The 27,645-nt window shown below is 41.2% G+C and overlaps 1 protein-coding gene across 2 annotated transcripts in view; it reads right to left on the bottom strand.

The window, feature by feature from the left end:
* Positions 1-344: 344 nt before the first annotated feature.
* LOC114792931 (unconventional myosin-VIIa-like) overlaps positions 345-27,645 on the bottom strand; it is a 40,767-nt gene continuing 13,466 nt past the window's right edge. Inside the window, exons 23-49 of one of the 2 annotated variants that reach the window (XM_028984471.1) lie at positions 26,077-26,394; positions 25,798-25,998; positions 25,083-25,259; positions 21,212-21,301; positions 20,881-21,008; positions 20,563-20,689; positions 20,332-20,451; positions 20,082-20,255; positions 19,767-19,994; positions 15,184-15,351; positions 14,779-14,896; positions 14,574-14,700; positions 13,353-13,522; positions 13,002-13,192; positions 12,689-12,813; positions 12,456-12,613; positions 11,767-11,920; positions 6,588-6,743; positions 5,930-6,035; positions 5,316-5,432; positions 4,767-4,854; positions 4,580-4,686; positions 3,938-4,123; positions 1,571-1,687; positions 1,409-1,492; positions 1,214-1,333; positions 345-1,128 (exon numbers count right to left, since the gene is read on the bottom strand). In XM_028984471.1, coding sequence (XP_028840304.1) covers positions 1,036-1,128; positions 1,214-1,333; positions 1,409-1,492; positions 1,571-1,687; positions 3,938-4,123; positions 4,580-4,686; positions 4,767-4,854; positions 5,316-5,432; positions 5,930-6,035; positions 6,588-6,743; positions 11,767-11,920; positions 12,456-12,613; positions 12,689-12,813; positions 13,002-13,192; positions 13,353-13,522; positions 14,574-14,700; positions 14,779-14,896; positions 15,184-15,351; positions 19,767-19,994; positions 20,082-20,255; positions 20,332-20,451; positions 20,563-20,689; positions 20,881-21,008; positions 21,212-21,301; positions 25,083-25,259; positions 25,798-25,998; positions 26,077-26,394 — 3,948 coding nt within the window. In that variant the 3' untranslated portion in view covers positions 345-1,035. The remainder of the gene's footprint in view (positions 1,129-1,213; positions 1,334-1,408; positions 1,493-1,570; positions 1,688-3,937; positions 4,124-4,579; positions 4,687-4,766; positions 4,855-5,315; positions 5,433-5,929; positions 6,036-6,587; positions 6,744-11,766; positions 11,921-12,455; positions 12,614-12,688; positions 12,814-13,001; positions 13,193-13,352; positions 13,523-14,573; positions 14,701-14,778; positions 14,897-15,183; positions 15,352-19,766; positions 19,995-20,081; positions 20,256-20,331; positions 20,452-20,562; positions 20,690-20,880; positions 21,009-21,211; positions 21,302-25,082; positions 25,260-25,797; positions 25,999-26,076; positions 26,395-27,645) is intronic. The other variant, XM_028984472.1, reaches the window with a different exon arrangement.

Here is a 27,645-nt window from a genome sequence, read left to right as displayed (position 1 = left end):
ATATATATGTTATATAATATATTTACAATATATTTTAGATATCTTGTTACATTTGTTGCTGAATCAAGAACTATATTTGTGAATGGTGTGATATTTATTCATGTATTTTGAAACTGAACTATCTCCATAGAAGAGAGCTTCTGTGAAATTAATCTGGATTTAAAAGAGAGTAAAGAAGACGACATACAGACAGTCTGCAGCAGTGTCCCAAATATAATATTGTGATCTGGTGCATTCAAATAGTCCTGCACATGCACGTGTGTGAGGTATGTAAAATGGAGTGCGGCAGATTTGAGCAAAATAACAATACAAACAATACTTGGCAAGCAGCTTTTTCAAAATATTTTTTGTCTTTTATTTTTAAAAAAATGTTAATACTTGTGAAAAAATGCATTACACTTTTTAACACATCTGTAATATGATTATTGTTTTCAAAGATAATTGTAAATATGTGTTTATGTGATAATTTAAACAACAATCCTTGCATATGCTGTAATTTTACACTGATGGTATTTTCCTACAGGGCAATTTCTGCATGAAATCACACAATACAGTGGTGTAATGTGTGTGTGTGTGTGTGTGTGTGGATAGCTCTTCCCCAGACAAGAACAACTGACCCCACTGCTAATGAAATGAAAGAGGAAACAAACAAAAAAATACAGTGAAAAGGGAAATTATTATTGCATTCATTCAGTTATTTCCGTGTTATACAAGTCAGATGAAGAGATTTACTCTGCTTTTCCATAAGGCAACGTGTTACGGTTAAGACAAAGACGCCATGAGTATTTTTTAATCAAACTGGGTTTCTTACGGCATTTCCTTTTTAAAGGTTCATCTGTAATAAGGAATATCTGGAACTCATGCAGGACACTTCATTTCAACAACTGCTGTATTGAATTACAATACAATGCTTTTTATATATGAAATATTACAATATCCAAATGCTGTTCTTGTTTCAGTTGTTTATCAGGCTTTCTGCTGTATGCTGGATAGTGTTCATACAGGTGAGTTTACCCAGGAACACAGACTGTTATATTACTTGATGCTGCCACGGGAGCCCCGCTGCTTCGTCATGGTTGCCAACATCTGACTAATGTAAGAAGTTAGGAGGTCATCCATCTTATAGCCCTGCAGGAATAAAGCAGAGACTTTCACAGTTATTTTCATGTGAAAACCCCTCTCCTACGGTAGGCCTACAGTAAACAAGACTCACCAGCGAAGTCTCACACAGCAGCTTGCTGCCTCTCACTAGGTTGCCGATGGTAATGTGGAAGTAGGAGTTTCCACTGCTCCAGTTTGAGATCTTTGTAAAGGGATGTGTGACTAAAATGTCCTGGAAAGCATTGTTTAGGTATGTAAATATAATCTTTATTTCTTTTGTATGCATTTTTATTAATTTAGCATATACCTTAGATTTGAGGTCAATTAGGCTGATGCCATGTTTGTTAATCGCGATCAGCAGGGTTTCTGGGTAATTTAGATCTGTCGATTGCTGGAGGAAAAACATATGATAACAAGAAGGATATGCTGTACATTACAGTAATTTCAAGCATAAAATGTTGATGCATACCTTGACCTCAAAGAAGGCTGAGCCAAATGTCGGCCACTTGTAGACAATTTTCAGGAACATGAGTTTGGCTTCCTCTGCTGACTTGACAGGATGTTTGTTAAAAGATGACACTATGTTCTGCAAGAAAATGTTTAAAGTTAGACGTAACATTGTGAAGTGCCATTTTAAACAGTTAAAACACTAAAATTAGTTTTAATGTTACAACACAAAGCGGGCACGAGAGCCGAAGAGGAACCAGAAAAGCCCGTAGACATAAACACAAACGTTCACAGGGCTGCACTGGTGCCCCTAACCAGTGTTAGGTGCACCTCATTTTTGACAGCATCACATTTAACAGCACAGCTTTACAGGTTCACTCTTTCTACTTTTTAAATCACTGTTCATATAGGCAATCTGGACTTGTAACTAACAATCTGGTTAACAAAGTTCTTTATTTAAAGCACAATTCTACAAGAAAGGTACATTTGCAAATGTGTTGGTGCTTAAAGTGCTTCAATAAGCTGAAATGAAAACAAGATAAGTTAAATAAAAAGAAAATCTAACTTAAAAATGCAAGTGTTTTAAGGGCTAGAACTTGATTATGATCTCGGCCTGATGACCTGTTTGCTGAATGGCAGTGGGGAGAGGGGACACTGGGTAATGTGATTTATAGATGCATTGTGCATTTTCAGAGTTTAATTTTTTAACTCTTTTAACTCAGGCGTGCATGGTAAATGCGTGGTCAGGTGTTTCGATTAGCATTAATCGAAACACCAGTGAAACTAGACTAGTGTCAGACGATTATGAAGCTTAAACTTTGACCATGTTAAATGACATTAAAAATGTATAAATGACTCGTAATGTAAAGCATGTTGGTACAGTCATGTTGGCTGGCATCAGCCGCCACAATAATGTTTTACTTGTCGGGATCAGGTCTAACTTTTAAGGTTGATTAAAGCTTGAATCCGTGGCTACATCCTCTCTGTCTATCTGACAGGTCCAGGCTACTCACCTCTCTGTCTGACTGCAACATGCACACGTTCACATACAGAAATATCTGGACTGATATGTGTTTGTTGTGTGAACCACATGAGGGCTACAGAATTGTGAACAACCTCTGTAAGTGGTACTGGACCAAATTAGTTGTACTCTAGAGCCCTGGTTCATGTCCAGATTACATTTACATTTACAGCATTTACCAGACGCCCTTATCCAGAGCAACTTACAATCAGTAGTTACAGGGACAGTCCCCCCTGGAGACACTCAGCGTTAAGTGTCTTGCTCAGGGACACAATGGTAGTAAGTGGGATTTGAACCTGGTTCATAGGCGAGTGTGTTACCCGCTAGGCTACTACCAGCAGGATGTTCAACATTTCATTCTTTTTGATTTGACTTTATTGTAGTAGCAACCACTGGGCCCCACCTAACAGCTCTTATGTAGTCCTGATCAGTCAAGCTTAATTGGTTTCATCTTGGGTTGATGAGGAGTGATCAATGGATTGATTCATGTGGTGTTTATCCATCATTGTGAAAACAGAGTACTAGGTTTAATCTATTAATCCTAATATAGTCGTAATAGGTCTGACCTGAAACACATTTTGAAATTGGAACTAATAATATGGGTCAATTTCCATTATCATTGGCAATTTGTTCATTTTAAATCTGCCACTAAGCAGACTTATTAGGCTTCTGTTCGCTGTTCCTGTTCATCATCACCTGCACCTGTCCACCCAAACTCGTGCTTGGTCCCTCCGTCCCCGCTCGAGACAGAACTAACACACACGCTTTTCAATAATTTGAGTATTTGAATGCCTCTTGACCTGGTTGACAATAAAGCACTGCTAAGCCTCGCTGACATCTGTTAGCTGAGAGGATGAAAGGTTATTTGCATTTATAACCTGTGTCATGTTGATTTTCCTTAAAAAAGAACATTGAACCCAAAAAAACACATATTAGTAATTACAGCTTAGAATTGATTTCACTTTGTTATAATGCATGTAAGAGTTGGCCATGGAATATTAAGTGGCACTGAGCTCCCGAGAGTGACCCATTCCCAAACTGTAGATGCCAGTCTGCTGACAGGGTGGCCTGTGGCCATGGAAGTGATAGCAATAATCCAATCATTTAAATGATGTAACTGGTAAAATTGAGCCTCTTGCATTGTGCTTTTGCTTCTATCGAGTTTTTTGGTTATATGTTTTCCCCACATAATGGAGTTTAAATTCTGTGAGTGCCATAAACACATCCAAATCTTGGAAATCTTAGAAACTGATGTCTGGTTTCATAAAAATGGCATGACATTCAGTATTATCTATTTTATACAATATAACTAGCACATTATGGCATTATTCTGAATCAAAATGATATATAGTTCAAAACTCCACCTACCCTTTTCCAGTCATCTGCAGACATCTGCTTGATCAGGTTTTGAGGAATCAGATCTTTCAATATCTTTGGAATGTTTGGGAGGTGGGATTTATCATCCTCAAACTTGACTCTGTAAATAAGAGCTCCAAGCTGAAAGACCTCCTCTCGGGAGCACTTGTGATATCCACGAAGGTACTTTGGAAGCTCCTGAAGGAGGTGGATAAAATGGGATGGGTCTGTTAAATGGTGTATGTTTTATATACTCATGTATCATATGAGTCTAAAAATGACTTGGGAGCCTGCACAAACTGAGCATATCATCACTTTTTATCAAATTTTGCTATGTTACAGCCTTATTACACAATTAAATTCCATACAATGTGGTTTCCTTGGGTTTTTTTTACATTTTGTCTCTCACAGTTGAAGTGATGAAAATGACAGCCCTCTCATCTTTTTAAGTGGGACAACTTCCACAATCGATGGCTGCACAATGACATATACACAATAACCTGACCAGGACAGGACTGCAGCATACAGTCCGATAAAGATATTACTATTTCACTGCATGTACAGTACACAGCTCTCTCTGTTCCATGAAGTAAGAACACATTGTCAGGAATAAGGGGAATAATTCACAACATGAACAATGAACATGCTTTTTACCTGGTGATAGTGAAAGATGGAGTCAGCCACTGAGTCCTTGCCCGGCACAGTGTTTGTCCATAACTTTTTCATGAAAAACACCTGATATGTCAGTGAAGGCATGGTTCCTATGAACAATTAAATTGAAGTAGATGGTAATTATGATCATAATAAGTGGTTGAATCATTATTAAAATGCGAATGAGTACCATCCTTTGCAGGTCGGGCTCTCTTTATCCAGTCTGTCAGATGCCTCACAAAGTCAAAGAAGAAATCTCCATCTGGTACACTAATTACCTATAGCACATAAGTCTGTTGTAAGTGCAGTTTTCTCATAAATACAGTACAGGCCAAAAATCTGGACGCACCTTCTCATTCAAGGTGAATTATTTTCATGACCATTTACGTTGGTAGATTCTCACTGAAGGCACCAAAACTATGAATGAACACATGTGGAGTTCACCTGAAATGCTTCTCCAACAGTCTTGAAGGAGTTCCCAGAGGTGTTTAGCACTTGTTGGTCCAGCTCACCCCAAACCATCTGGATTGGGTTCAGGTCGGGTGACTGTGGAGGTCAGGTCTCCACTTTTTGTTAAGTACAGAACTCCACATGGGTTCATTCATAGTTTTGATGCCTTCAGTGAGAATCTACCAACGTAAATGGTCACGAAAATAAAGAAAACACATTGAATGAGAAGGTGTCCAAACTTTTGGCCTGTAATGTACATATGTGGGGGAAAATGGTTATAACATTGTACCTTGTCAGAGATCTTGACAAATAGACTAAAGCCCTCAGCAGACTTGAGGAGCATTCTGCCTGAGATGTTCAGACAGAAATCTTTGGCCTTGGTACTTGACTCCACTTCAAAAGCCTGCTTGTACAGGAAAAGCTTAATTAATGTCATGATTTCTAGTTACTGATGCTACATCCATTACCTAAATTGAATGATGCTTTCACTGACTGGTCAAAATTCAGTGTTCAACTATGTGTCTATGAGCTAATGTGGACAGAAATAATTATCTACATTTAAATATGCAGTATTTACTAATAATTATTGATACATCTTTAGCAATACATCTTGATACAAATTTAGCAAAATATTGTCTAGTTCATGTTTGAAGGATTCCGTTTGAGCTTGAATTATTGCATACTACTGCATGTTATAAAGTTATTCTCAGATCTTTACTAACGTGTTTCCTCGGTACGGCCATGGTTTCTTGACTTTGAACTTATATTGAATTAACTATTTGGATCAGCAGCATCTAGACTTGTTCGAATCATAGGAAATCGCAACTGAAAGGGAAGTGATGGTTTTTTCCACTTGTTTGCTCATAGTGGCATAGTTTCTGCAGAGAGTTCATGCCTGCTCACCTCATCAGTGTCATCAGGGAAGTAGACTTTGTGGAAAATCTGAGTGGTCTTGTGCTGTATGGCTTCCACCTCCACCAGATGAGGTGGGTATTTCCTAGATCCATTTCTGAAAGGACATAAGTAGTAGGAAGGTGAAATACAGAAATATTTATTTCATTACATTTTAACCATGAATGACATCTGTTGTAATGTAATTTCTCAGCCTACTCAGTTTGTTTAATTTATAATATGTATTCTTATTTTCTTGTTGCCTTGCATCACTTGCCAGTGTGCAACATCTACTGGCCAGAGTTTGTGCTGGACGATCCCGAGTTAGTTCAAAAAGGAAAAGAGGGAGTTTTTTTCCCATGTTTGTTGCAGTGTGTGCAAAGCTGTTCTTCCCTTGAAGTAGATATGTCTGTAAAAGGTATCTGTTTATATGCATGACCCATTTATGTAACATTATAAGAGATATGGACATGGAAAAATGTTGCGTCTGATAGAGCACTGCCGTGTATAATGGAAGTTTGATTGTGGGATGAAAGACATCAGTATGAAGTCATAACTTGTTGGAACAAACATACAGTAAACTGATCATGTGTGTTTGAACTTCATTCAAGCCATTCGCTATCTGCCTATGCATTGTGAAGACACATCGTTCGGGCAGAATGACATCTACCGTAGAGATTTCTGTAGTCTTTGCATACAATCTGGAGCTAAAGGGTGGTGTTTCTTAGACTGCAGGAATCTCTGGACATGAGGCAGAAGAATGTTACTGGGGGGGAAAAGACCAGTGCAGAGCCACAACAGTTCCCAGCCTTTCTCCTCACTGTACCTGTGGAAAAAAAGAAATGGGAAACGCCTGCCGCTTTAATAAAAAGCGTCAAAAGTGACAAAAACAGAATGCAATAATATCAGAAAACATATCAAATTTCATAAATATATTCGTTCATTTTGATTTTACCTACTTACCTCATAAATATTGGGATGGGGCAATAAAAGGCTGGAAAACTAGTTTTGTAAGTATGTAAATTAGCAACAAGTTATATGAAGAGACAATCTGCAAAGAAAAGCACCTACAAGTACATAATTCATGATAATACCATATATCATCAAAAGATTCTGAGAAGCTGGTGAACTCTTTGTGTACAGGGGTCAAGGCCCTCAAGCTGTACTACAAAAAGGCATGATTCAGTCATGGAATGAACATTTCTAGAAATCATCATTTCATCTATTTCATGACGAAAAAGCTATATAGTTGTTGCAATACGCTTACATACCACTATTTTTTGGAAGCCCTTGAAATAATGTGTAAATAGAGAGTAAAAAAAAAAATTTTTTAATCACAGTTTGTACATTTTAAACCAAAACTTGTCTTCCTCTACTGTGAATATAACAGCTGCATGTTATTGGATCTTTCAGATGAATAACAATCCAAAATGCATGTCCACATCATCCCTGCAATGACACCAAAATTAAGTTTTGCCATGGCCATCTCAATACTCTGAACCCAACTGACAACTGTTGACGTGAGCTGTGTCATTGCTCACAAGGGGGACTGTACAAAATATAGTGATGTTAAAAATTTTTTTTTTTTTCTTCATTTTTACAAGGGTTTCCAATAAGAATGGAGGGCACTGTACTTTCATTGTGGACATGTCATTGTAATTTTTTTGAACTGTTAATTTTCTAGGGCAGAATAATTGTACAACATTCATGATGGTTTTAAAAAGAGAGAATTTGGTAAGGAAATTTGACATTAACTTCTCTATAATTACAGATGATTACAGATGATAGCATAAACTCATCGGATTGAGAACAATGTTAAAGTCAAGGATAACAGTGAAGATCTAAAAAACAGAATTGGAGACACAAGTCAGATTCCAAGATCATCATCTCTTATCAGAACACAATCGCAGGGATTGTTGTGTCTGTGGGAAAGACAGAGGTCATACCGGGACCATCCATGGAGCAGTCAGAGGCAACGTTGTTAGGAGCGCAACACAATATAGAACACTATACAACTGCTGCAGTCGATCCAAAATGCTGTTGCAAGACTCGTCTACAATGCTTCAAAATTCTCACACACTACATCTCTGCGGTGATACCCGCACTGGCATCCCTGTGTTGTAGGGCAGTGTTTAGTGCTGTTCTTCTATGAGGCAGAGTGTGGGTTTTGTGTATGTATGTGCTTGTCTGTTTTAGACTGACTGAGGGGAGGGGCCACCATGGGAGGAGCCAAGGAGCTCTGAAGACTAAAAAGGTCAGTTTGAGGTTCTGGTTCGGTAGCGACAACTGGAGGTTAGTGGAGGTTGTGTTTTCAGAGGGAGGCTTTGTGCACCCTGAAGACCCTGTTGCACCCTTGATTTTTGATGGGAAGTGACGCCAACACAGAACTGAAGCTCTGTGAGTATTACAATTTGAAGCGGGGAAATTATGTTACGAACGTGAGAATTGTGAAAAAGAAATAAAACTTCAGAAATTGGAAATCATTCATTGGAAAATGAATTGGATTTAAACATTAAACATTAAGCGCGTGAAAACGAGCAGTGCACAAATTTTAACATGAGCACGACTTTGGTCTCAAGAAATTGGAGCTCGAGTTGGCTGGTTTCACATATTGCTGTGAATCATTCCAGTTCTGAACCTGAACCTACCCTAGTAGGTAGCACACTCGCCTGTGAACCAGGTTCGAATCCCGCTAACTACCTGTTTTAGTACCTGTCCCTGACCAAGACACTTAACCCTAAGTTGCTCCAGGGGGGGACTGTCCCTGTAACTACTGATTGTAAGTCGCTCTGGATAAGGGCGTCTGATAAATGCTGTAAATGTAAAATGTAAATATTCGAATGGTGCCACCTTCCAATGAACAAGAAGTTGAAAAACACCATTTTGAAAATGCACGACTGGAGTGTGGACAGTGTTGCTGCAGTGTGTTTTGACCGGGAAAGCGCAGGATGTATATTCGGCTTTAACAGTAGAGCATAGTTTGGTCTTTAGCGTGGTAAATTGCCGGTGAGAAAGATCGCTGGTTTTTAGTACAGCATGTGTGGATGAAGAAGCACTTCATACTCTTGGAGGAATAAAAAAAATTGCCTGCCTACTTATTTTCTCTGAACATGTATGGACTTTTTCTGGGGGTGCATGTTAGTCTCATTACGTGTATCATCAATAAAACATGTAAAATCTTCTTTTCTGGGGGGTGCATGTTTGAATTTGTGACTCACGCATCTCAAATAGTCATTTGATTGCTGATTGTCCTGTTCTAAAATAGAAAGCGCAGAAACAGAAAGCGACTTATATTCTGGGTTTGCTAAATTTGCTGTTCCATGGGAAGGATATATTTTGGGGGTCAGGTATTTCCTTTTCCAGAGGTGGTGGTAGAACCTATGAAATATTGGTTGTTCACTGGATATGAGCCAAAACCACCATCGTGATGAAGTCAAGTGATGAGATTGCTGGTAATAATATTGGGATGATTATATCTGAATGCATAAACAGACTCCAACTCCCTTTACAGGTGCTGTGTAAAAAAGGGGAATCTGCTCAGCCGGATTGTGTCCGATTAGGCTTTTCCCAGAATGCCTACACAGAGCTTGTGATGCTGCTCGTAGGGTGTTAGTTTTGACTCAGGACAAAAAGTTTGATCATAAAACAATAACTCGTACATTTCAGACAGGAGACAAAGTTTTGGTTTTACTACCAGTACTTGGCTCAGCACTACAAGCCAAATACTGGGGTGCATGTTTTATTGATAGGAAAATGAAAAACTGGTATGTCACGTGAACGTGCTTCAGGCGTGACCGCTGTGCCTATTTCATGTATGTCAGTAACCCTTTCTCGTTATTCTCCTGCGGAGGATGGTCTCAGTCTAGGTGGGGTGCCCGGCTGCAGAACTCTGAAATACTGCAGGATATGGCATCATCGTTGGCTGGCTTATCTGAAGAACGTGAGAGGAAGGAACTCATATCCTGAATTGTTCTCTGATGTGCCTTCTGGTTCAGCAATTCTGACCCACAACATAGATGTGGGGGAGCACACGCCTATCAGCCAGCATGCATACCAGGTGATCCATGCAAAGAAGGCCAACATTCAGTATCAACCATGGAGCTCTCCCTGTCTCTTGCCTAATGCCACCTTTAGGTTCTGCTACAATTACTGGAAGGTAAATGCAGTGACGAAGCCTGACTCTTTCCCCACTTCCGAGAATGGAAGATTGTGAGGATAAGGTTGGTTATGCTTCTTTTAAAGCTTGATCTGTTTAAAGTATATTGGCAACTGCCCCTCACACCTAGGACAGCTGAGATTTCTCCATTTGTGACTTCAGATAATTTGCTACAATATATTGTGATGCCGTTTGGGTTACAGAATGCTATATTCCAATGGCTCATCAATAAAGTATTAACAAATGTGAATAATTGAAGTGAAAGTGAAGTGATTGTGAAACGCTGCAGCACAGCACATGGTGTAATAATGAAATGTGTCCTCTGCTTTTAACCCATCACCCTTAGTGAGCAGTGAGCAGCCATGACAGGCGCCCGGTGAGCAGTGTGTGGGGACGGTGCTTTGCTCGGTGGCACCTCAGTTGCAATTTGGCTGCTCGGGATTCGAACCAGCAACCTTCTGATTACCACTTCCTTACCCACTAGGCCACCATTGTCCCATTGTGAAGCTTATTTGGATTATATTGTTGTATTGTGTATATATGAAAAACCGGCCTGAACACATGGAGATACTTTGTACTGTATTTTATGCATTTGGCGGCCACTGTTACCTTGTAGGTCACGGTCAGGTTCGTCCCATTAAAGCTAAGACATTGGCCATTTTGGTGTTTCCATATTCCCAATACTAGGCATACTGCTAGCACAGTCAAGTGAAAGTGAAGTGATTGTCATGGTGATACACAGCACAGCACACGGTTCACGCAGTGAAATTTGTCCTGTTCATTTAACCCGTCCCCCTTGGTGAGCAGTGGGCAGCCATGACAGGCGCCCGGGGAGCAGTGGGAGCGGTGCTTTGCTCAGTGGCACCTTGGTGGATTGCTTGATTTTTCAGTGCCCATTCAAAGGTGCTAGTGCCACTGGAGTTGGCGTAGTGCTGTTGCAAGAGGACACTTCTCGTGAAATACTTTTAGCTCTTCAGTATTTCGAAGTGTATATATCAATTCAACATCTGACCCTGTCCTAGTATTCACTGATCAAAACCCTCTTCTATTTCTTTCCAGAATGAAGAATGCCAACCAATGCATCATGTGATGGTCCTGTTATTTGCAAAGATTCAGTATAAGAGTGGCCAGGATAACATACTTGCGGACGTGCTATTGCATGCAAAACGGGTTTGATTTAATTAACTCAGCAAGTGTTGAGAATTTTGGTTGGGGGGGTGTTACATCCCTGAGCAGATTGTGGCTTTTAGTTGTGGAGTGAGTTTTACTGTTTTACTGTAGATATTTTGCCCTGGTTTTGTTATCTCTATAGCACTATTTGGGGGTAGTTGTGGGTTCACCTAACCACTGTTAAAAAAACAGACCAAATTTTTTTTATGTGTGTCCTTGTCCCAGGTATCCATTCCCTCTTGTTTGTGTCACACGTCCCCAAACCCTTGAAGAGAATTTGGCACCAAATAAATTCTAACTTGTGCACAAATTCTTGTTTTTAGTCCTGAAAGATATATGTTGTACAATCATTCCTCCCCTTAAAGGAACCATTCAAATAAATCACTCAAAACCCAATATTACCATGACAGTCACATGACAGAAACCACAGACACCACATACTCCACCACATCAGTTCGAAAGTCTAAATCTTTGATGAATCAGTAAATACAATGAAAACAAACCAACTGTGTGATCTACTAACTTTATATAGTTATCTGTCAGCTGCTTGATGATCTGGCAGAAGATTTCATCTTTTAATGGTTCTGCTTTCAGTGGACTTTCAAAGATCTGGTCAGTCAGTTCACTGATGGAGCGTGATTTCTTGGATGGGTAATCACCCATATACTTCATGACTGGTACAACAGGTAGTAAAGGATGTAACCAATATTCACAACTGTGTCATTATTTAAGAGCAAAATATATGCCACTTAATTGGATTTGAATGTAACCTATAACAGGTGTCTCCAATCCTAGTCTTGGAAGAACAAGCTTGGAACAGATGAAATCTACCTGTTCTACAAACTGATCGTCCATTGACCAACGTATGATCAAACATTCTCAGGAGCATAGACTTACTCACAACAAAGAGACCAGAGCCGTTTATTCTCGCACTGGTACAGTGGTCACTGGTCTGAAAATCAGACAACCTCTTCTTGCCTTTGAACTTCCCCCAACACCCCTGGTCCAATGTTTCTCTAGACTTAATAGAAACATCATCAATCTGGTCCTAGTCGACCCATTTAAAAAGGACGTCCACTTCAACGTCTGAACTAGGAGCCAGGAGAAGCACCTGAGGTGCAAAAACTACATTCAGATGCCCCTGTGGATATTTTTGCAGTTACCTTGACAATAATTACCCTGAAAATGATTTAAAACCATGGGAAAGGATATCAGTGAAGGTCAGACAGGCATCTTGGGAGAGCTCATCGTTGATAAGGACCTTCTTCAGTAGCGGCTGCTTCAGAGGTTCTCTGGTGCAACACCACAGTTTATCCTTGCCTCTGCCTTTAGAGATCCTCACACGGCTGAGGGTACTTTTAGGAGGAGGCCTGGATAGGGGGAGCATGTCAGAGACTGTCTATCTGTGTAACTAAAAATGTGTCTTCTGATTGGATGCCAAATACCTAAAGTAATCATAAGAGAACTCTTCCAGAGTATATGGCTTCACTTTCTCTTCTCTGTCCACCATCGACATCTGAGATGGGTTTATGGACTGCCGATGCTGGTCTGGTGTTGATGTAACTAAAGCCTATGTTGAGAGATAAGTGACATTGACAGAGATATGAAAGTCATTCATCTACATTTACATTTATGGCATTTATCAGACTTACAGGGGTAAGTGGGATATGAACCTGGGTCTTCTGGTTCATAGGCAAGTGTGTTACACTACTACCACATTTAACACATGACAGAGTAAAGATGATAAATGTCACCAACCACTATGTCATACTGAGGCCGAGTGATAGTGGGCAGGATGTACACACTCTCAGAGGGGAAGTCTCCCTGCTCTTTTGTCCTATCATTAAGTCCATGTGTCCAGCCAGAGTTCATCACCTCCTCTCCACAATGTTCATCCAAAATGATGAGGTCTCCTTTAGAGAATCTAACAAACGCGGGGTCATTTCCAGCTGTGAATAACAACAAAGCTTTCATTTTTATTCACACTCCTTAGTTCAAGTCACCCCAATTGAATAACACATTCAATCTAAACATCTGCTGCTTAAAATTCGGACAATGAAAAATGATTCAAGGTTACAGGTTTCAAATCTGTGTGTCTGTGTGCTTTACCAGCATTTGGACTATCCAGCAGTGCCACCACAAATTTGGACCTCTTTCGTAATCCATCCAGAAAAGTAACAACCAGTTCATGTATGTCCTCAGCATTGTTGGAGGTGAAGGTATACTCATCCCCTTTGATGGTCGTCAGTGTAAAGCTTTGACCCTGGAGCTTTCCACCTCTGGTTTGAAACAAGATCATCAGTTTTTCTTTCAAGCCACATTAAATTTTAATATTTGACATATGGGCCGGGTCAGCACCAGATGCATACATATCAGACATAAACATAAAAAGGCATTATAGTGTTCATATTTACACAATCAATAACACAGAAAGTAAAGGACAGATCTCTACACTGCAAACAGCTGCACCCAGGTTAAGATAAGATCAGATAAGCTCAACCTTTATTAGTCCCACAAGTGGGAAATTGCATTTGTTGTGGCAGAAAGTGAATAGAAACAGAAGTAATAGCAGCAAAAACCGAGGTAAATAGCAGCAGCAGCAGCAAAAAAAAATATTTATATGTATATATCTACAAATGTACAATTGAGATCTACACATGGGTAAAGTAATGGGTAAAATGTGTAAAGTACAATGGTTGATAATTACCGTGATGTATTTGTGTGTGTTTGTTTGTCTGTGTGTGTGTGTGTGTGTGTGGTCAACGGTGAGGTCTTTGTTATAGATCATTATTTCATCATTATTTTGTGCTTCATGATCACACTGGAATAAAATGTTATGTGTAGTTTGTGTATTTGCTGGATTGTTAAGGAGAAGAAATCAAGCATATCACTTTGTTCAGGCAGATGTACTGTAGCAGCTGAGCACAGCCACTGGCAGCATAGGAGATCTGTCCTTGCCTGGTGTGCTCTGACTTTCTGACAGTGCAACTTTATTTGTTATGAAGCGCACAGGGCTGAGATCATTACAAGAACATTTGTAAATTTGAGGAAGTGTTCAGAAAGGCACTTTCACATAGATGCCATTTTATTATTAAGCAGCTTAAAAAAGTCGTTCTATTGCAACCTATAAAAACAAGTCATGAACCTACAGATTATTGGCCATACAAGACCACTCATTTACAGTGCAAGCCAGTGGGGCGAAGATTATGGGCCCTGCCCTAGCGCCAACCACTGTACTAACTTCAAACAGGCTTCAACAGCTCATCATGATTGACCATGCTGAGCTCACCAGCAGAGCTTGAGTACACTGTGACATCGTTGATGTGTTACCTGCTGCTGGACACTGCTGTAATCTCTGGGAAGGAAAGTTCCAACAGGACCTGCTCCTGTTCATCCACAAAGTAAACCCCAGTCCAATTCACGGCCACGATGACATCATTTTTTGGTAGACTGGGACCTGTAGATATATTCATAGATGGTAAGTATGTTGTTGGTAACATATAATAATGTTAAAAATTCTGATTCATCAACATACCTGAGAACTTGAAGGCCTCATAGAAACGTGAAAACAGCAAAGGCCACTTGAAGCGAGCAAAATCTACCACCTCCTCTTTCACTCTCTGGGGATTCAGCCTCTTTTGTGTATATATTGCCTATATGTCAATAAAAAAAAACTTTCCGTCTTAATGCACAATCAAACTGGTTTTAAGAAGATCACTTATCATTCACTGCCAATTTTTAATTATAACTTTATGATATGTCATCTGCCAATATGACATAAAACCAGAAATCATTTAGTTTTAATACACATGCTGCAATGCAGATCTTCAGTAGATAATTATTTCCATTCTGAAGGGCTGAATAGGACCTCACAAAACACTGATAGCATAAAGTTAATGAAAATGCTTTGTGTTTTACACAAGTTGGAATGATATCATACCTTCTTATGAACTGCCATAATTGCCTGTGCCCACTTCTCTGGAGGCTTGGAGTTGAACTCACGGTCTGGAATATAGGAGTGCAGTAGGCTCAGGAGACGGTCCTGTAACATCTCTGCTCCATACTCGACATAGTACTGCTGGGCAGCCAGGTCAACTAAGTTCTCCTCCTGATGCAAGATCATACAAACACAATTGAATTGACCAGACACCCTGTTGCATTTCCCCCTTAGAGAGTTGAAAGATAAAGGTGAAAATTCTACTCGACTCACCTCCAAATTAGTCACCTCAAGCCGCTCCAATGCAGCTAAGACATTTACCACTAACCTACTGAGTGCCATCGTGCCTTCTGAACATTGGTGGATGTTCTGGTTATCAGTACCACACGTTGAAGCAATTTGGGGTTTGTATGGAGGTCTCTGGTAATTGCGAAGCCCCTGATCTGATTTAGGGCTTCAGGACAAAAACATGGTCATTTCCTCATTTCCCCCTGCATTCGAAGGGTGCAGGGTCACTACTGGTACCCAACGTACAGAAGGTCACAGCTGGGAGCAGATCCTTCTCCTATAGAGCTCCGCAGTTGTGGAACGGCTTGCTGGTCAGTGTTAAGGACTCAGACTCAGTCTCAGTGTTTAAATCTAAACTGAAAACCCATCTGTCTTCTCTGGTCTTCTGTTAATGTCCCAGACACAGCGTCAATTATTAAGTCCACTTTATTACTGTCCTAGTTAGGGTACCGGGCCACTGTAGCACCAATATACCACTATTACCACATATTTCAGTTTCGGTCGTACGATGCCACCATCTGCCGCTGCTTCTGTTTGGTCTCTCCGAGACACGGAATCAAGCGTACAGACAACTGGCAGACCCCAGTGAAGAGACCAGCAGATAAATCCTGGTTCCTGACAACTGCTTTACAAGGACATACCATGAAACAAACCAGAGGGTCACCACAGCCACCACCACCGTTACAACTACAGCTTCAGGGCTCTTCAAATGGACCAGTAGCATCATAATGGACACTCAATGTACATCATGACACTGGACAAAACAACTACTCTGCACTGTCCAGTACCTCCAAACATGGACAGATGCTCTATACCACACGTCAGACTTTTACACAAATACACCTGTTGGACCTTTTTCTTTTCTTGGACAAACCCTCACCAGCCCGGCACTGACACCACTTGCAGGCTCACTCTACCCTGGAAGGGGGTCCCCTCTCTGTATCACTCCTTCCCAACGTTTCTTCCCACCTTTTTTCTCTCTCCTAGAGGTTTTTTTTAGTGGAGTTTTTCCTTGTGTGCAGAAGGGTCAAGTGTGGGGGGTGTCAACTGTAGGGCCAGTCAAAGCCCATTGAGACATACTGTATGTGATTTTGGGCTATATAAGAAATAAATGTTGTAAAACAAACTTCTGTTCAAGAGGAACACGCTCTAATAATTGGTGGTTTTATTAAAAAAAAAACTTGAAAAAAGCATATCCAACTACCACAGTCAATTGCTTTCCTGGGCCAAGATCAACCAACATCAAATAAAATTGCTGGCAAAAAAATATTTTTTTTTTTTCTAAAATTTAGGTCTGCACTAATGACGTACAAATGTGTCAATTTGAAATGACCAGAAATAATATTGAAGAGGTCTGTGAGTCTGCTAAAAAGATGTCAAGGTCCCACCTGGGATGGATCTTCTCTCATTTCTAGTACTTTGACCTTTTTACTCCATATTGGCACCCAAGAGTGCAGCCCCAGCAGCAGACTGAGCTGCTTATCCAACTGCCTGCTGGTCACCTTGTAACCCAATCCCTGCTAGACTACTGAAGGAGCTACTACCTACGTTAGGGGAATAGTCACTTTCACTTTATTCAGACTGTGCCTGTTCCCTGCACTAGAAAAGTTCATGAAACCTAATCGTGCTGTTTGTCACGATAACTTAATCAAAGTTAAGATGAACTCCAGGTATGGAAGATCTTTGCCTCACAGAAACTTGGCAAGGTGACTTGATTATTCTGAATGAAGCAACTCCATCTGGTTACTGTTCTAAGCAAAATGCACGTATTGGCCGGCATGGTGGTGGACTAGCAGCTATTTATGACTCTCATTTCAGTGTCAGCTTTAATAGACGCATGAACACACTCTTGATCTGGTTCTTAGTATTGGTATTGACCATTTCCTGGTCACATTTAGTGTACGCTTAGGATCCTGCACTTCGAAACACACAGTGCATATTCACTAATTCCACGTGTACAGAATTTCCTCAACATCTCCCTTGCCATCCCTGTGTCCACCTTAATTATCAGATTCTGCAGAAGACCTACAACAAATAAAAGACAACATGGATGCCTTACTACGACACACTCCAGCAAAAAAGAAATGCATTCATGTTCAAAAGAAGGCTCTGTGGTACAACAACCTGTAGGGTAAATGAAGTCGAAATGCATAGTTATGAATTAATTAGCAAATGAATCATAAGCACATGGATTCAGTAATTTATTAATAATTCCACGTGTTTGACACCTTGTCCGCCGAGAGAGTCTCGTGGCAAATTTAATTAATATACCGATCTTAGTAATGTGTGAATAATGAAGGCGTCCCCAGAATTATTCACGATTACTAATACCACAGCCGTCAACTCGAACAGGACTCACGCAGATTGGAATACAAATCACGTTCCTCAAGACTGGAAGTGCTCCATCTAGCCTGGAAAGATCGAAAAGCTCTTTCTTCTGCTAGAGCTGCTCAACCCTTGATTCTTATTTGACACCATTGCTAGACTAACAAGAGCTAATGATAATTCCATAGAGACAACAACTGCAATTAGCAGCAGCAGTTTTATAGATTATACATTTTAGATAATAATCCTGTGGATGAGCAAAGATTATACGTATCTTCCTGAGGACCTCACGGATCGGTCGGCACCTAAACTTGATTTCTTTGCCCTGATTACACTCTGAACTTGTTGCCTTGGTCTCCTCAAGTAAGCAATCAACCTGAATCCTGAATGCTAGACTACTGAAGGAGCTACTACCTGCGTTCGGGGAATCACTCCTGGGTTCAATACTTTTATCCATTGGTTTTAACAATGTTCCTTTATGTCTAAAGACTGCTGTTATAAAACCACTGCTTAAGAAACCTACTCTTAATCCTACTCTTAATTACAGACCAATTTCCAACATTCCATTCAGGTCCAAAATCCTAGAAAAGGTGGTACAACCACAACTTTGTGCTTTTTTGACCACTAATAACATATTAGATTTTTTCAGTAGGATTTTAGGTAGAACCATAGTACAAAAACTTCCTTACTTAAAAAAGGTATTATCTTCTGAACAGGACCGTATCTCTGTGCTAGCGCTCTTAGACCTTAGTGAAGCTTTTGACACCCTAGACCATAAAATTGTATTAAAAAATCAGATTGAAAAATTAGTTGGAATATGTGGGACAAATATCTCCGGGTTCAAATCCTACTTATTGGATTGCTTTCACTTTGCTGGTTGGGCTATGATTACTCTGCAAAAACCAGTGGTGAAATAAAGGGTTCCACAATTTTGACAAAGTGTCTTGCATGTTTATCTTAGTAACCCACCACATGGCCTTCATTCCCTGGGAGAAGGTTTACTGGCTGTCACCCCGTGTATGTAAGGTCACTGCTGGAGCAAAAAGAGCATTTGCTTATAGAGCCCCAAATCTTTGGAACAATTTTCCGAGGATTGTACGGGATTCAGACACAGTATAAGTATTTGAATACAGTCTAGCCTCTCACCATTATAAACGTCTAGTTCTCTGTTCAGTTACTTCACTAACGCACTCTTCTCTTTTCTCTGTCCTTCACCATCCTCTCCTCTGTGGCTGGTACATCCTGCCTGGGGAGTTTCCTGGTTCGGAGTGATCACATGACATGGCTGACCTCCATGGACTGTCCTGCCTGCTGTGACTCTAACACACTACCTGGATGCTACTTCATTCTACACAAGCGGACTGCTATAACCTTCATATGCCATCATTTCCTGGATGGATTTCATTGTAATCCAGTGCTGACCAGAGGAGAATGGGTTCCCCTTGCTGAGTCTAGATTGTGAAATAAAAATTGATTGATTGATTGACAAAACCATTTTTTTTAGGATGACTGGTTTCTCTCATTTAAAAAACAAGGTTGCTAGAGAGGAACTAGATTCCATGTGCACACACATCAAGGTTCCAGGGCCCGGCTGATCTGGGGTTCCCTGCTGCCAGAACAGTAATTAATAATATCTGGATTTTTGTGAAATACTGGAATTTTGTGAAGTGAATTTCTTAAATCCTATGGTTTTAACATAAAATTGTGGAGCAAAAAAAAACAGGGAGGTTTTTGGAAATGTACAAAGGGATATTAATTCAATATATATAACCAATCATGGAAAGGGGAAGAATTTTCCATCTTTCTATGCTCTGTTAAAGTTAACTACAAAAAAATGTCAGGATCTTTGGGCACTGTTAGAATTATATATTCATTTAATATAAATTAATAAATTATATACATAATGAATATTTAAATAATAAAAATATCATTTTATAGGTCAGTTTCCAATGAACTATATGTTAAAAGCATACCCTGTCACATCGGTACTCTCCAAACTTCACCCCACGCACTGTCTGCTGGTAAATGAGGTTGGTGGCCACACTGTCCTCAGCAGGGTTGTGCCAGGGGGTGAAGATCTCTTTTCGAAAAAACAGCCTCCATGGTGCGTTGCGCTCCTGAGCTCCCTGCTCCTTAGCATATTGCTCACATTGGGACACAGCATCCATCACATGGTCTTTCCCGCTGCCCAGAGATGAAACCTGCAGAGTGGACAATAAAGCTGTTGGTCTGGATGCAGATGTCATAAGAAACTATGTACATAAATGGAAGATCTTCTGTGTAATTGCCTTATCAAACAGAGCAATGTAGAGAGAGAAGCCAAACCGGTCTGTAAGACCAATCTTGTCTGCCAGGGCACTACATAACTCCTCTGCTGTGGTGGCGGAATCAGCAAGGAGGGTCTTCGTAGTCCCATCCATAAACGTAACAGGAAGCATGATAGGCTTCTTAGATTTTGTGGCCTGAGGAAACAGAACATTTGTCACCATCTTCACAGTAAACAAGATTACAAAAGACCGATGAACCCCACATGCATACCTGCAGTTCCAGCCATGAAGGAGGCTGCGTCCTTGTCTTGTTCACAAAGGTTCGCCTCAACCTCTCCTCACAGTAGGGTGCATAACCAGGGGGACCATTGCATATAAAAGCCCGTAAGTACTGAAGAGCAAGAATACAGAAGAGTGTCCTCTAGTACTGCTTTGACTGAAACCATGGGGTGTCCTGCACTGACCCATCTGAAGACCACATGAGTGTATTCCTGGTTCTTACTTTAACAAATTTCTCAGAAGGGGCAAAGCAGCCAACACAGAGGGAGAGGAGGATCCAGCCACGTGCATGGCTGGTTTTCGAGGGGTTCTGGGTCAACTGTTTACAGATCTGACAGTAAATCTCATCTCTGCAATGTGGGATAAAAAAACTGTTAATGAACAAACCACATAGTACCCTCAGCAGACATTTAGCATGAAGGCTTTCATGATTAATGCAAGGTGTTGTTTTTTTGCATTCATTTACAGGTTAACATTTATTCTTTGTTGAATCAGAGATCGTGATTACAAGGTGCTTGATGTTGAAATCTAATTCAGCCACCTAAGGGCAGGCCGCAGAATGCCATTGCCAATTATGAAGTGAAGCTTCTCCAAGTTAGAAGTTGGACGGTCCTCAAGCATGCTGTTCCCCTGTAGGCTGTAATCTGCATCAGTCAGCCTTCTGGTCACCTAGAGGATATTAGCAATCAATACTTAACATCAATGACACAATGCTCAATAATACTAAATGTATCATTGTTTAATCATTTGACTCTTATATTCAAGGAAAAACATTTCAAAGCTATGCTTCATAACAAGAAATGTCACTGTGATCTAACTTATTCATGTATTCAGTAATGTGTACGGCTCCTATACAGAGCTGAGAGGCTCACCTCCTCTGTGATTTTTGACTTTTTCTTGAGAGTGAGGGAAACCAGTCTGTGCCTGACACTGTTCTTCTTCTGGCACTCGGTGACACTGCTCTGAAGTGGCAAAGCAACCAGTGAGACACAATAAGACAGCAGTCAACTCTGCAATACAATGTCATTAAATAAAGCTTACATTTACAATGCACATTAAGTGGGTTTCATTGGTGTAAAATTTAGCCTGTTGAATAAAGAACTTTTCATTGGAATAAAATCATCACTCTGACTGTGTGTGCACTAAAGCCATGGAAAGAAGACCTGGGTTCAATTGTCAGGTAGTAGATACAAAACCACCATTATAAAGTGGTGTATTTATGTGTAGGTATTGAGGTCTGGGGAAATTCGAGGCCAGATCTTGACCTCTCTCATGGACCTCGAACCTGATCGATTTCTGCAGTGTGGGAGAGTGCAATAAATTATACTCTTACCATTTAAGTGTCACTGGTCTGTTTAGACTATATAACATGAAGCCCCAAAATAACATGGAGAGCATCACACAACCTGCACTGAGCTGTTCTGTTTTTCATAATGACCAGCATTTTCGGCCATCTCTACAGTGACGCCCTGCTTGTCTTTCCTTGGAAAACTCTGATTAGTTTGCTGCATGTTGAGGAACAGCGTTTACCCTCAGGCTGTCCGGCTGTCCCCAGGATTATCCACATCACCTCAGCCACATCTGAAGCCTTAAATCATCTGCAGATGATGATTTTTTTTCTCTCAAGCTGCACATTACAAACTGAACATCACTACTGCACCCTGTACTTTAATCTACCTGAGCTGCTGGGTTATTATTATTATCAGCTAATGTCATATCACTACTAGCATTATCGTAATATATCATAGACCATATGCATTTTTGTGTTGACACTTGAACAACCAGGCCAGGGAACAGAACAAATGCTGGTTACTTAACAGCAATCCAGTAAAACTTTTACAACAGAACACTGGTCTCTTCTATATTCACTCTTTTCACTCTATAATCCTCCTCCTCACTCCTCTGGTCCCTGCTTTCCCCGACACTGCCACCTAGTGTTCTACGGTTGCAATAGCATAATCAGTGATATACTTTTTCCTTTCTGTAAAAGAACAAACTCTCTATATAAGTGAAGGCTAATGAGTAAACAGACGTAATAAGTAACTCCTCCTGCAATAAGGTAACTTTACATAAGGTACATTAACATGAAACTGCGACATCATTGTAAATAAATCAATTACTCTTGATCAGCTTGACTAATGTCTAGTCCATAACCTGTAAACTTCGAGCCTCATAAACAGTCGAGATACTGCAATCAACTCAACTTCTGCCACATGGGCTTGTATTTAAGACGTGGCTGTTTGTGAGAGGGGAATGGCTAACTCCTGTGTGGATCAGTCTTGTCAGGAATCTGGACAAGATGAGAAGCATTCCAGGCTTTTCCATCACTCAGCAAGAAAGAGTTCAGACCTATTCCTTCCTCACAGGTGAGGTGAAGTAAGTCTGAGCTTTAGGAACAGAATGAGGCTTTTTATTCTGATATCTCTGAAAGGCACGATGAGCAGAAACATGTTAGGTGGCAGTTAAAGAATATCCAACTTGGTAGGCATTTTCCCACCATAAAGAAGGCCAAGTAGGAGTTGCAGCTTGCGGAGTAGCACGATACACATGGAGCCAGTTCGTAAGTCTCATATCATGGTTGTGAGGGTCGAATGACATTTTGGATGCAGCTTCTCTGGGCACGATGGAATCTCTCTCCTGCTCTGTTAGCAGCTGGATAGTAGACTGATGTTCTCTCAATGAGAGATACCTTGGGTGCGCTGGAATGAGGCAAAAGCATCAGATGTGAACATCGGACCATTGTCCATGACAATGTTCTCTGGGTTGCCATGACGACAGTAAACAGATGACATCCTCAGTAGTGGCAGTATGTGAAAGGGCAATGTCAGGCCACTTAGAATAATAGTCTGTGTGATAGAATACCTGCGTCTTCCATGGCCTATCAGTCAGTGGGACTGGTTGCAATGCAAGACTGTACTTGTGAGTCCATCTTTGGCCATCAGTAAAGGTCACGCAGACGTTGCTCTGTGCGGACAGTCCCTTGATGACATTCATGTGCAAGCGTGACCACTGTGTGTGATAAGGAGAGAGGTTCACAACCTTCTGATTACGGGCTAGGCCACCGCTGCCCCCAAAATGATGAATGAAAGATGATAGTCATTTTCAGCCACTGGAAGGGAGGTCAGAGCAGCAGAAATCTGTGCCACCACCTCAGGTTCTGCATCTGGGATAGTCAGAAGGCACAGAGCAGAACAGAGCAGGCGTGCAGACCAGCGTTCCAGCCCTACCGATTCCCTTGGTACTGAGCAGTGTTGTCAATGCCGGGTGGTCCTCCTTTTTTCTGTAGCCCACGCGCAAGCAGTCGAATATTTCCTCTCACTTTCAGTCAGGGTGCGGGAAGGAGAAGCTACGTCTTCTCCGTACCATTAGGCTGTCACTTGCATCTGTGGAATGGGTCAAAAAGAGCAAGTGCTGGACTGTTCACAAGAATGTTCTTAACGTCCTCAAGGCTGCTTTATGCAGGGGGTCCATGTCACAAGCATGCATAGGAATCACAACCGTTACAAAACATCACTTGTTCTGAACAAGCGACAATCATGAGCTAAATGTCCAACTTTTTGGCAGGACTTGCAAGTTGCTTTGGCTGCTGGACACGGAGTTATCCAGGTGGGTTTCAGAACCACACCTGAAACAGGGTCAGGAAACCATCTAAAGGCGTTTTTGGATGAGTGTGCTGCTTGCATTTCTTCTTTGTGAATTGTGAACGGGGCTGTACAGCTTGCCCTGGAACACTTGTTTTAGCTTGTTGAACAGCAGGTTCCAGTTGTGTTAAGGCCTTGTCCAGTGTCAGATCTGGGTCGATTATTACTCACATGGTCAATCAACTCATAACAGAGTATTACGTCTGTTTTATCATGAAATCCACATTTTGAAGCAAGATCACGCAGCACGGCCGCATACTGTGCAATACTCTCATGGGGTGCTTGTCTTCGGTGTCTTAAGGTATAACATTCCGCAACAACATTTACTTGGGATGCATAGCGAGTAGAAAGTCTGTTGTCCCGATGTAGCTCTCCTGCGAGCTGTAGGCTAATCATTACCCGTCGCATTAATTACCAGGAGATCATTCTTGAAAATCCACATCCACACGTCGAAGGGTATCGGTGCCGCATTTACAGCCATGATGAGGCAGCAAAAAAAGTTGTGTTGACACCCGAACAACCAGGCCAGGTTGACATTCATCTGTGAAGATTCTCAGTCATCCAGGTGAAATTGTCTGAAAGTTGAGTCATTGCAACGTATCCACCTTAAAGACGGAAGTCCAGTTGCATCCACAGAACTTTGTCCAGTTGCCATGACTCAACTTCCAGACAGGCCAGGTAACAGAACAAATAACCTTTACTTAACAACAGTAGAGTAAAACCTTTACAACAGCTCACCAACATAACATTGGTCTCTTCTATATTCATTATTCTCTTTTTCACTCCTCTTTCCTTTTCCCAACACTGCCACCTAGTGTGCTACGCTTGCAATAGCATAACCAGTGAACACAACATACACTATATACTAAATATTTCCGTACACTGATATATTGTCATATTGCTGCAGCTTGTCTGCCTGGTTTGTCTAGTTTGTCATGACCTGCACTACATTATGGGTTGGTGCACAATGTCCTTTATCATGCTTTGTATTGCGTGTTATTTCATCCAGACAGCTCTTACCAAGCTGTCTAGCATCCTTCAGCTGTTTCTGCTGTCTATTTTCCACCCATTTCCTCGAAGACCTGACTGTTCCCATGCTCACCTCCTCCTCTGACTGCAGGGAATGCAGTTCCCTCTTGTAAGTCCTCTTGCCCAGAGTCTCATATATCTTGGTCATGACTGGAATGTTCTCACTTCCATCATTGACGGCGATGGGGTACTTTGGCTCCGGAAGGTCTCCCATGAACCTCAGGACAGTGATCCATACTGCCATGGCAGCCTACAGGGGTGGCAGAATTTAGGTCATGGCTAGTTGATATACTCATATCTAGCTTAAAATGGACTTCTCCATGTGGTCCAGTGCTAGATCTTTATTGGTTCTAAAATGTATTGCATCTTAGTTTGATCCTACATTTCAACTACATTTCTGGGGCAGTGGTGGCCTTAGCTGGTAAGGAAACAGACTGTACCGTCCCCACAAACTGTTCTCCCTGTCATGGCTGCCACCTGCTCACTAAGGGTGATGGGTTAAAAGCAGAGGACGCATTTTGCTGTGTGTACCGTGTGCTCGGCTGCAGTGTATCCCAATGACGATAAACCTACTGACAAACAGGACATCTACCCAAGCATGGAAGCTTGAGAAATACTGTTTCAGCTGATATATGTCTAGTGATAGGAATGAATGACTGATATTGCTTTGTAAGAACTTTTAGATTGAAACTATTGCAGATAGAGCCTGACAATCTGTCATTTGTGTCTATATTTATATGAATAATAATACGGTGTGTTATGTGCTCCATGCAGACAAGGTCACTCACCAGCTGGTCTCCCTCGTCCTCATGAAAGAGCAGTGGCTGCTTCAGTGGGCGCCGTAAATGTGCGTGTGTCGCTGTCCCCTGGAAGTAAGTGGCAACAAACTTGGCAAATGTATATTCAGACATGTCCTCCTCATCATCTTCGGGTAACGGGAGGGCCTCGAGGTTATCTTCTTCAGACTCTCGCTGAGCATTCTCCAGGTCCTGAAACGTCCAAAAATATTCATTCGAAAATTTCATTTTTAGTACAGAAGTTTTATAATGTAATAACATGGTAACAACCTCAAAGCCTGCAGGGGGCTGTCCATCCCTATTAGGTAATAAGTTGTGGCCTCCCAAGAACCCAAACATCTGGTCCACCATGTCAGATTCATCGACTGGCTCCAGACGCTCCTTCTCCATCATCTCCATCAGCTCTTTCTTCCTGTGGGCTTCCTCCCTCTCTGCCCTCTCCCTCTCCGCCTCCTCCTGCACCAGTTCCGCCAGCCACTCTTTGTGCTTGCGTTCGGCCTCGGCCTTCGCCCTGCGGGCGGTCATCTGATTCCGCAGACGCTCCTCCTCCAGCAGCCGCTGCCTCTCTGCCTTCAGCCTCCGCTCATGCTGAGAGGACAACAGAGCTAGATGACTGAAACATGCTGTCAATTACAATTACAAAACATCAAAAGCATTATTATCCACAGCGACTTATAATCAGTAGTTACAGGGACAAGTGTCTTGCTCAGGGACACAATGGTAGTAGGTGGGGTTTTAACCTGGGTCTTCTGGTTCATAAGCAACTTCTACCATCATTTTCAGATCTCTCTTCAGATGTTCAAAAACTGTCATGTACATTTTTTGGAGGAGTGGCTTCTGGCCACTTTTACCACACATGCTACAAAAAAGGCTGTCCTGACAGGACAGGACAGGACAGGACAGGACTCCTCTCCTCTATTGATACAGTCCTATCTCTGAGGTCTACAGGTTTTCCTTGAACATCATGGCCAGGTTTGGGCTCAGAAGTACACTGTCAAATTTGGCACTTTATATAGAAAGCTGTGTACCTTTCCAAACCATGTTCAATCAACAGAATTTATTACAGATGGACTCCATGTTGTAGAAACTTCTGATGGATGATTAGTTGAAACAGGATGCAACTGAGTGCAATATTATGTGTCATGGCAAAGGACACTTAAGAACATGTCTTTTATGTTTGAAAGACATTCGCCTATAAACCAGAAGAGCCCAAAGTCCAAGGATCAAATCTCACTTACTAGCCTTGTGTCCCTGAGCAAGACACCTAACCCTGAGTGTCTCCAGGGGGACTGTCCCTGTAACTACTGATTGTAAGTCGCTCTGGATAAGGGCGTCTGATAAATGTTTTGGAATTTGAATACTTTTATGGTGTACGTTACAGTTAGACACCAAGAGAGTTCTGGACTTTACAAGAAAACAGTTTTTCACATCCAAAACCAGCTCCAGCCACTCAAAATATGAAATGTTTTGTGAAGTGTATATTATCTTTACCAACGAGTGAATAAAATAGACCCTTATGTATATTTTTGATATTTAAGGATTTTTTCTATTATTGTATTGCATGGTCATTAAAATGAATGTGAATTAGTCGCTCACACATTTATGCATGTTTCTCGAGCAAATTCTCTCCTGAATCTTATGAACTTTCTACGAGAAAATAAATTCAATGCATCATTCAATGCACATTCATTGATGTTCTTTTGAGCAGCCACAAGCTTCCTAGCTGCCAAAAGCAACCACTAGAGTCTGAAAACAGGTAGAGTTCTCCTGCTGGTAACTCTCCTGCCAATCACATGAAACAAAAGCGCTCTCTTATTGACTGAAATGTCAGAAATGTTC

Source organism: Denticeps clupeoides, chromosome 6, assembly GCF_900700375.1.
Source record: "Denticeps clupeoides chromosome 6, fDenClu1.1, whole genome shotgun sequence".
NCBI lineage: Eukaryota > Metazoa > Chordata > Actinopteri > Clupeiformes > Denticipitidae > Denticeps > Denticeps clupeoides.
This window is presented reverse-complemented; position numbering and strand designations above follow the sequence as displayed.